The sequence below is a fragment of the Ophidiomyces ophidiicola genome (genome assembly GCF_022830035.1).
Source record: "Ophidiomyces ophidiicola strain CBS 122913 chromosome Unknown scaffold_39, whole genome shotgun sequence".
In the NCBI taxonomy this organism is placed as follows: domain Eukaryota; kingdom Fungi; phylum Ascomycota; class Eurotiomycetes; order Onygenales; family Onygenaceae; genus Ophidiomyces; species Ophidiomyces ophidiicola.
The window spans coordinates 132,711-142,446 of NW_026054679.1; the positions used below are offsets into that span (position 1 = coordinate 132,711).

Sequence of the window (9,736 nt, forward strand, 5' to 3'; positions counted from 1 at the left end):
GAATCTTATCCGGGTCAATTTCCTTCCATGGTTTCCTTGACTAGGGGTACTATTCAAAAGTGTGGAGGAGTTTTGATAGATGATAAGACTGTTGTCACAGCCAAGCACTGTGTTCCTCAAAGTCAGGCTGCAGAGCTAAGAGAGCGTGCTGGAACTTTAGTAGGTTTTCACTGTAAATGTGAAGCATATACTGACTTTGTTGTAGTTCTTCTTTGCTGGGGAGCCTGGGCTTGTATCTGAGATTGCTAAGATTATCCATCATTCTAGTGAAACTGTTGATCTGGCAGTTCTGCATCTCAAAACTGCCTTTCCAAAAAGAAAAGATGATTCTATTGAAATTGATCATGCTGAGTTACCTGCTCAAGGATCAACTCCTGCAATTAGTACCACTGGTCATGTTGCTGGTTGATATGTGTTCATATTTGCACTCATCTTTTTACTCTTCCCACAGAATTAACACCCAGTCAATAGGGGAGTTAATGAAAAAAAAGCCAAACCAGGTAGACTGCAGTGGGCCCAAATCACTGTTGCAGAGTACAGCAAGTGCCCATTCAATCGGAAAGATGGTCAATCATACTTCTGTGCAATAGGTACTCACTCAAGCACCTGCGGAGGAGATAGTGGGGGGCCGATATTTCGTCATGGATCCCGTGTCGTGCTTGGTGTGGTATCAGCAGGTGCAACTGATTGTACAAAGTATTATGACACTGTGTTTGTCAACCTTGGCCCTTATTCAGACTGGATCTGGGAGTGCGATTCAACATCCCCAACCTATGTATGTAGTTAGTTAACTAGGTTAACTTGGGTAGTGTAGTTAGTTACTTAAGTTAGTTAAATAACTAACTACACCAAGCGCTTTGACCTTATAAATGCTCTGGCTGTGCTTGGTCCCTCCAAGGCTCAAGCTGCAGTCAAGCAGTTACAGGATTTATCTGATTTTGGGCGGAGTTGAGCCAGACTGCCATCACTTTGGGAGTTAGTTTATGTCGTAGTGAGCTAGTTAGATAAATAGTTAGATAGTTAACCAACTGCGGGGTTTACTATAGCTCAAGGACCGGCGAAATACATCCACTGCCCAAACCGCATCCAACAACGCAGGCACGCTTTACTTGCTGGCCATACTGGAATTACCAGAGACACTTTGAAATTACTACTGTAACTCTGAACTCTCATTGATAGACAGCAAGCCAATAATACTTATCCTCAGCCTGTGCAGGCATGTATTCACGACCCATGGCCTTCACAAAGATACGGCTCCGTCCCCAAAATATCACGCATATACGCCACCCTATGACTCGGATCGCTTCCAGATAGACCCGCATCCCCCGGTCAAGGTGTATTACTGAGCAGCAATTCACCACCATGCTGGTCTTCAGCGTTCCCCTCCACTAGTTACTCTCCCATCTCGCTCGGCTTCCAAACCCCTCCCATCTTCAAGCCCCACCATTATTTTACATGATGGCATCAAACAAGACAATAGTCACCGACGAGCTCGTTGAGTCACTTAGACTAAGACTTAAGACGTCTGAGCTACTCTCGCCGGCATCTCCCGCCTACGAAGATGCCATCAAACGCTGGTCCGCTGCGGCTATTAAAAGAGCTGTATGTATATATCTACAAGGCTCACTAGACGAACAAGACTAACAACTGTGCCTAGGGCATGGTCCTACTCGCCCAGAATACCGCAGACATCTCCCAGGCTGTGGTCTTCGCCCGCGAGACCAACATCGACCTCGCCATCAAAGGCGGTGGCCACTCCGTGGCCGGCGCCAGCTCCAGCGACGGCGGCCTAGTCATCGACCTGAGCCACATGCGTGCTGTCGCCGTTGACCCCGTCCAGAAAACAATCACCGCCCAGGGTGGCGCGCTGTGGGCCGACGTCGATGCCGCAGCGGACAAGCATCAGCTCGCCACCGTGGGCGGCACCGTGAACCACACCGGCATCGGTGGACTGACGCTGGGAGGCGGCATGGGCTGGCTGAGTGGGCGGTATGGACTGGTGGTGGATAATCTGCTCGCGGTTGAGATTGTGCTTGCGGACGGGCGTGTGGTCAGGGCGTCTGCGACAGAGGAGCCGGAGCTGTTCTGGGCGGTGCGAGGCGCGGGCCATAATTTTGGAGTCGTCACGGAGTTTGTGTATCGGGCTTACGACCAAGCTGGTCCGGTATTCGCGGGCGCGCTGACCTTCACTCTTGACAAGTTGGAGGAAATCGTGGACGTCTTGAACTACCTGCAGGCAAATCCTGATCAAGATTCGGGCTTTGGTTGTCTCCTGAATATGCCACCTGGGTCGGACGATCTCAGGATGGATATGATCCTGTTCTATAATGGCACCGAACAGGAAGCGCTGAAACGGTTTGAGAAGCTTATTGCTCTCGAGCCCATTGCTAAAAACACCTTCATGATGCCATATGTTGCGGTCAACGGGATGCTGAACGCCGGAGTCGAACACGGAGGCCGACGCACCTTCAAGGGTGTCAGCTTTGTCCCGCCTCTACGGCCAGCTTTCCTGCGCAGCCTCGCGCAAAAATTCTTGCAGAAGTTCCAAGACGAACCAGACATGCGCGGATCCGTTCTTATGCTGGAAGTATTCGACATGCGTAAGATCCAGGAAACTAAGGTCACCGACACCGCAACTCCCAATCGCGGGTCGGCCGTCAATGGCGTGCTGGCCCTGCATTGGAACGACTCAGCAAACGACGCCAGGTATAGAGAGTGGTCTCGCGAGATCCAGCGGGACTTTGAGCAGGAAATGGAGAGGACGCAGAAGGATATGACGGCGGCTGACAAGGCTGCCGCACGGTACCTCAACTACATAGAACGTAAGTTGTCCCACCTTGCCTCTTTTTTGCCTTCGAAAAAAGGAGTTTGCTCTGATAGCTAATTTTCCAACTATATAGCCGGAGAAATTGCCGTGTCCAGTGTATATGGTGTAAATACCGAGAGAGTGCGCAGGCTTAAGGAGCAATATGACCCGGGCTTCATTTTTGGCAAAACGAACCCAATAGATCGAAAAGCATAAATTGGGCTTGAAAGGTAACCGGAGTATATGTATTCGTTGTGGCGTCTTCCACTCATTTGAATTGATTGCCATCTTGAGGGACCATGTGGTCTACGAGCACTGGTTCGGTCTCCAGGGGAATTCGCCTTGGTGGACCTCACCATTTTCGGGGCGGAGTGAATTACTCCCAGCATTTACCATTAACTACTCTATAAATATTCGAAACGTTGCTGGCAATTATCGAATTTTCATTTCATGGTGCCATTATCACTTTTCATGCAGTACAGTAGGATGAGTTCTCAACATATTTGTGTTCAGGATAGGAGCCAGGAACAATGCAACATCGTAGATCAGGATGATTACTAAACCCTTCAGGAGTTGAAGAGCATCACAATACTGTGATTAGGAATTGCCAGAAAACCTAACAATTAGGGGCTGGTGTAAGCATTAAACAAAAGAAACTCAGATTTTAGCTGAACAAATGCACGCCGTATCATACAATCATAAAATGAGGGAAACCAATAATTGTTCACGAGCAAATAAACGGCATCGAATCAAAAAAAAAAAAAAAAAAGAAAAGAAAAGAAATACGCCTCCCATGGCTCCTGGCTTACTAAAATCGTCTCTTTTTGATGATAATATTGGGACCATTCTTCTGGCTAGTGAAGTGATCGACCATGTGAAGATGACCCTCCGCATCCTCGCCCTCGCGATCCGCCAGCTCTACATCAAACAAGAATAGCATCCTGGCAAGCGTCAAACGCATCTCCATGAGAGCCATACTCTTGCCAATGCAGCCGCGGGGGCCAAAGCTAAAGGGGCAGAACGCCTTGCGGGCGATCTCGACGTCATCTTTCGACGACACCCAGATCTTGTTGTCGGTCTGGCACATGGAGCCTTCGATCCAGCGCTCGGGGAGGTAGGCGAGGGGCTCGCGGTAGTACTCGGGGTGGCGGTGGATAGTGTAGCAGGGGGTGCCGACGTCAATGCCGCCGGGGAGGTAGTGGCCGTCGATCTCGATGCCGCCGGCGAGAACCTCGCGAGGCATGGCGCCGGGCACGGCGGGGGCAAGACGCATGGCCTCGTCCATGCAGGCCTTGAGGTAGACTAGGCCGTTTAGTTTGGGGCCGGTGATGATTTCTTCGACTTCGGTGAAGGCGTCGCGGATTTCTTTCCGTACTTTGGCCAGGGCCTGGTCGTTTCGCACAAGGTAGAAGATGGTAGCTGCAAGGCTGGTTGATGTGGTATCACTGCCCGCGATCATCAGGACGTTACTCTCGCCCCAGAGCTCGGGAGTGGACATGACACGGCCGGTTTCTGGATCCTTGGCGTTGAGCAGATAGTAGAAGAAGTCCTTCTTCGCTTCGTGTCCGGCCTGGGTTCGCTCCTTTGCACGCTGAGTAGCTTCGACGCGGGACTTTTGGATGAAGTTCCAGCGATCATTGGTCAACTTGCGGATGAAAATCTGGTCCAGGTGCCACCGGTCCAGAGGCATCCACAATCCACACTAATGTACAAGTTAACTATCATAAATTGGAGTCAGAAGACTACGGAGAGGGGCAGTGTGGGCGCTACTTACGACATAATGACGGTAGGCAGCTCGGTCAACGAGGCCAATGACTTCGCGTTTTCCACGCTCGATCAACATGCCAAAACTTTTCCCAAAGCAGAGCTCTCCCATCACATCGTATGCCAGGTAGCCAAACCAGTTAGCCATGTTGCGGACCACATGGCCCTTTTCGGTTTTGGCACCTGCATCCAAGGAAGGCTCATCACCACCCATGATGGCGCAGAACTGGCGGATGTTGACCAGCATGACATCCTCCATGCCCTTCAGGGCATTTTCTGAGAAGGCCTGGCTCAGAACTCGGCGCTTTCGGCCATGGACATACTTGTCGATCACATTGTGGGTATTATACACGCCCTTGATGGCAGGGAACGAATTATAGAAATCGCCTTTCTTGACTTTCTTGCCATGGCCGTAGATGTCATGCAGGCCTTGAGCAGTGTTGATCGATAGAAAGTTTGGCGCTACTCGGACGAACGGTCCGTATTGCTGATGCAGGTTGTACAGCCACAGATGGCGGTCGCCCTTCACTCCATGGTACAGTTGCACCCAAGGAGTGATTGTAGCGAGGAACGGACCAGGGTATTTACTGAGAGGATGGACGAATTTATTGTATAAGCAGTATCCAAAGACCTACGTCCCACAAAACGCACATCGGTCAGTAACATGGTTCCGGCATTTGTTGATTCCAGTTCCGGCTGCAGGGGGGCTCAAGCACGTACCAGAAGCGAAACGAGGGCGAGCAGGCCCAAGCCCACACTCCCTAGGGAGAGGTGGTTCACTATAGGCTGGATGATCATGGCGTCCTCTTCGACCGTTTACTCGTCGTCGGGTTTGAAGAGCGTCACGCCGTCCGCGTGCGGAGGTGTATGACGTCAGGAAAGCACGTAGCGACACGCGAGGAGCAACGAGGGCACGCACAGCAGAGCAGAACACCTCAGGAGCCGTCTGAGGAGCAAGACAGAGGCAGCGCAGAGAGAGTCGTGCGAGCAGCAGCGACGGCCGGGCGGGTTTATGGCTCTCTTAAGGACGCGCATTAAAGGCTGGTTGTGCGCCAGCCCGGCTAGTTGCGGCGTTTCCCCAGCTGCGCGTGTGCGCGAAGGCCGCCGAGCCGCCGCTTGACTAATGCACGGCGCGGCACTGGCTCTCTCGCTCTCGCGACGGTTTCCCGCCCGCGGGGTCGGCCCCGGCCTTCGGGTATTTTTGGTCCGCCAGCCGAGCGGGTTCTAGCACGGCTGCCCTGCTGCCAGCTATAACTCCGCCCACTGGTCGCGCCGAACGGCTCTTATATCAGCAAGCCGCTCCCAGCCGCGCGGAGATAGGTCACGTGGATACAGTTTTTTTTCTCTCCTCCGCGGGGCATCGCGCGGAGGATATCGAGATAATAATAATGGGAGGCGCTATGGATGCAGACTGTACATCCGAGCTTTCACGCACGGATGCCTGCTGCATGGTTGCCCTCTGTCCGACCGCATCGACGTTTGCCGGGGTGTGGTGAGAACAGGCCGCAGGTTGGATCCCTGAAAATGCCGTCCAGCAGCGCGCAGGGGCCACGAGCTAGTTAATGATGTAGTCGCTTAGCTAACTACCTCACGAACTCACTAACTCGCAAGCTTGGGCGTTTGATCACAGCGTCTCAAGCTAACGCAGCCAAGGCGCATCCAGAGCTGCGAACAGTAGTAGTTGGTCGGGGTACTTCGCCGTTATCAGCCCCCGCTTCGTCAGCGTCTCTCTAGTTGGGTTTCGAACGCATAGCCTCGCTTTCCAGTAGTGCTGATCAACGTTCCCCAGCTGCTCGGGCGATAATGCTCCTTTTTCGGGGTTAGTTATGCGATGACGTCCCTAGTCTGAGGACTTCTGAGGTCCCGACTGGACCGGGTGTCCCGCTCGTTTCTCCTGGCGTGCTCTTTCGCACATCATGCTTCTCGTCACACTGTGGCCAAGGGGGCTAGGGAGCTCGCCCCCGGAATATGTTGTGCCGATTAGCGGCAGGGAAGCAGGGCTGTCGGGTATTCTTGCCCGTGAGCTTCGACCGCACACTTGCCTCCGAGGGCATCTCCGGCTCACCGTGGATCAGCTGGGTCTTCTTCTGTGCTTTGCTGTGACACTGAAACATATAATTGCCTATACGGAGTATATAATGCGCCTTTTCCATGATCTCACCTTGTCTCAGGAGCGGTCTGCCTACCTGTTAGGTGCCATTGTTGGCGGATAGCCACATGATTGAAAGGGTAAACATACACGATACTTCTGTTTCTATAATAGATCAAGTGCATCGCTTCTTTATCAAAACCTGGCTGCATTTACCACGTAGTGTTTGTATGTGTAGTTATTTGAGTCTTTGTTGGGATTACCTACAACAATTGCCGTCAAATATTCTAAGATGGCCGCTAAATTTCTCAAAGCTTTGCAGGAACTGCAAAGCTGAATAAGTTCCTCCCTTCTTGTCCTGGGTCACTGCGAACAAAACCAGTTCTTCCAATTTGTTCCACGGACGTACTTGAGAGTTGTCTTAATGTGTTTTCGTCGGCATGGTTGGAAATGAAACGGCTGCCAGTGCTCTTTAGCCGCCCAACTACGTAACCCTGGAACGGCGAGCCGTCTCGATTGAACTCAACCGTATATGTCTCGATCACAGCTTCACCTTCTGGATTCCTACTGAGACTTGGGGCCGATTCATCTGCCAAAACTGCCGGTAGCGGGTTCTTTTCTGGATACGACGATCCGTCTGATCGAGGTTGGGAAGAGAGCACTACAGCATGCTGGTAGCTTAGTACCCCTCCATTGGCCAAGACAAGTCCGTGGCGGCGTTGTTGTGCATTTTGTCTCAGTTGGCGGACCATAGCAGTAATGGCCTGTGTGTGAACATTTAGTAAAATGCAAAAGAACGTAGGGACTCTTGAAGTAGACATACATGCATGGAATAATTGTTGCCAGCGCCGCCAAAGGAGGTCAGTCCTCCTAACAGTGTGATTGGCTTTGGCGGGTTGATTATCGGCAAACCCATCTGCTTGCATGCAAGCTTGGGAACGATGGGAAAGCAGCTGTTACATTCCTTAGCCGGGATAAAAGGTAAGACACCAGCTCACTCACGAGTAAAAGTCAAAGTAATCGATTTCCTCTCTTCGGAGGCCAGATAAATCCAGCGCAGTGTCTAGAGACCTTGAAATTGCTGGGCTGGAGTAGAAATTTCCTCGTTCCCAGACTAGAACATTTCAGTACCTAGTAGATACTCGGGCTGTACCACAGAGAAGAAGAAAAAATAGCATCATGATACGCACAGTTGTTTGCTTCCGCTGTCCCTGCACCGCCTAGTGGGTATATCCATTGACTTTCGGGAACTCCAAATTTTCTTGCCTGTTCAGTGGTGGTCAAAATACACGCCGCAGCAAGATTTACTGCATTGAAAGCGTTCATCAAAAGGGGGTCTAGCGCACTGTCAGTTTTCCTCCACCAATAAGCGGGGGTTGCCGTCAATCATACAGGGTGAGCAGATGAGCCGATTATTTTTCGTCACGGTGCCGATCGACTGCGCCGTTTGAGGAGGTTTACCATAGCTCCAGGAATATGGATTGCTCTCGGCTACCTTTGCGAAATCACCGTAAAGCTGAGCAGATTCTTGGTTGTTTTCCTGGATGGATTGTCGTCGATGGGCTCTGAATCCATTTTCATATAGTGGGTAAATGTGAACTGGCAGGCCAATGGAATGGATGGCCCCCAGGTCTAGGAATATTCAGTCAGTACGAAACATGTGGAACCGCCACTAGAACCTTGAAAGCCGGCGTACATACCATCTAGCTTCATATTTTTAATATCAAAGGCTTCGGAAGCCCCCTCTTCCAACGGGGTCCATTCCTGTGGAGGAAACCTTTTTGCTCGAACAAAGGCATCGACTTCGATAATATAGGTTTTCAGTATTCTTGGTATCTCATAATCAGCTAGAGAGAGCGCAATACATACGGGACGCAAGTGCCTCGCCGCCGGTCACCAGTGCAACTGTACTCTGACCAGAAGCAACGCGACGCGCAGCTTCATCCAGTAGTTTAGCGGGCGAATGGCCGCCGTGCTCGCTATAGGCCTTGTGCTGGGGACGGATCCCGAGCCGTTCCGCAATCGAGCCGGGAAGGTCTGGATACGGCCAGGTCCATGTCCTGACAACGTCCACGCTGTCAATATGGGATTGGATCTCCTTGGAAGTGCCCTCGGGGACGCTGCAATCCTTCAGTGCCTGTTCGGTGGCCCGAAGCATGAGCAGCAGCGGCTCCTTGGCATCCTCCATCTTCCTGGAGGCATTCTTCACATCGCCAACGCCAATCACCACCGGAGTGCTGTGCAGTGGGCGCGCCATTCTTTGTATGCAGGTATCGGTCGAGGTAGTCAATATATATGCAAGCTGAAAATAGAAGCAATGCAGCTGGTTTTAACCCATTTGTTTGTCAAACGAGTACGGGGGATATTCTCCAGAACCCTCCGGCCGAGGGGGTGTATCAGCGACCAAGCCACTCGAATAAAAAGGTGAACACCTTTTTGTCTGTTCAATACGCCTCTTCAGTTCTGGTCACCCACCAGTGAATACAGCTGTAAATGAGACAGATAATACTATGCTGCGGATCTATAAAAGGGGACCTGGGCTTTTTTATTATAAGGCTTGCCGCTTGTCTGTCCAACAGGATGGAAGGAGCCGAGGTAACAAACCCCCAATGACAGCTAACTAGGAACTACTTGTGAGTTAAGTTTAGGGCCTGAAGCTCAATTAGTTAGTTAGCTAATTAGCTAGTTAGCTAGTTACATAACTAGTTAACTTCCGGGACATGACAGGGCTGCCATTAACTAAGGCGCCCGGATAACCAAGCTATTTGGGCTGGGAAAGTTATAACACCAGTGATAAACAACTACCTACGGAGTACGGAGTACGCCCACTTATAAGGAATTTCTCCGCCCCATACTCAAGTGATATTCCAACCTATTTTAACAGGAAGATAATTTGAAGAACCTTCCTCCTGCAGGAGCAACCTATGGCCGCTTAGGACTTCTAGGCTCTCTCTCACGCCATGTCCTCCCGGCTGTCCTTCCGGATAGGCGTGATGTGAGCCAGTGAACCTGGCCAGAGCAATGACAGGCACCATCCCTGAATCCTTCGCACTGGGGCCGTGGATTACTAGGCCCCC

The 9,736-nt window shown here is 51.4% G+C and overlaps 4 protein-coding genes across 4 annotated transcripts; 2 read left to right on the forward strand and 2 right to left on the reverse strand.

Moving 5' to 3' along the window:
• Positions 1-27: 27 nt before the first annotated feature.
• On the forward strand, positions 28-409 carry LOZ57_006323 (uncharacterized protein; the record flags this gene model as incomplete). The annotated part of the gene is made up of 2 exons (XM_049255343.1): positions 28-159; positions 206-409. The coding sequence occupies 2 exons, from the start codon at positions 28-30 to the stop codon at positions 407-409; spliced, it is 336 nt and encodes a 111-aa protein (XP_049105716.1).
• A 1,049-nt stretch (positions 410-1,458) lies between these two features.
• LOZ57_006324 (uncharacterized protein) lies at positions 1,459-3,022 on the forward strand (the record flags this gene model as incomplete). The annotated part of the gene is made up of 3 exons (XM_049255344.1): positions 1,459-1,602; positions 1,658-2,822; positions 2,901-3,022. 3 exons carry the CDS (start codon positions 1,459-1,461, stop codon positions 3,020-3,022), a joined length of 1,431 nt encoding a protein of 476 aa, XP_049105717.1.
• A 592-nt stretch (positions 3,023-3,614) lies between these two features.
• Positions 3,615-5,368, reverse strand: LOZ57_006325 (uncharacterized protein; the record flags this gene model as incomplete). The annotated part of the gene is made up of 3 exons (XM_049255345.1): positions 3,615-4,508; positions 4,581-5,201; positions 5,291-5,368. The coding sequence occupies 3 exons, from the start codon at positions 5,366-5,368 to the stop codon at positions 3,615-3,617; spliced, it is 1,593 nt and encodes a 530-aa protein (XP_049105718.1).
• A 1,599-nt stretch (positions 5,369-6,967) lies between these two features.
• Positions 6,968-8,916, reverse strand: LOZ57_006326 (uncharacterized protein; the record flags this gene model as incomplete). The annotated part of the gene is made up of 7 exons (XM_049255346.1): positions 6,968-7,423; positions 7,483-7,612; positions 7,662-7,773; positions 7,850-7,996; positions 8,052-8,291; positions 8,360-8,461; positions 8,529-8,916. The coding sequence occupies 7 exons, from the start codon at positions 8,914-8,916 to the stop codon at positions 6,968-6,970; spliced, it is 1,575 nt and encodes a 524-aa protein (XP_049105719.1).
• Positions 8,917-9,736: the final 820 nt, after the last annotated feature.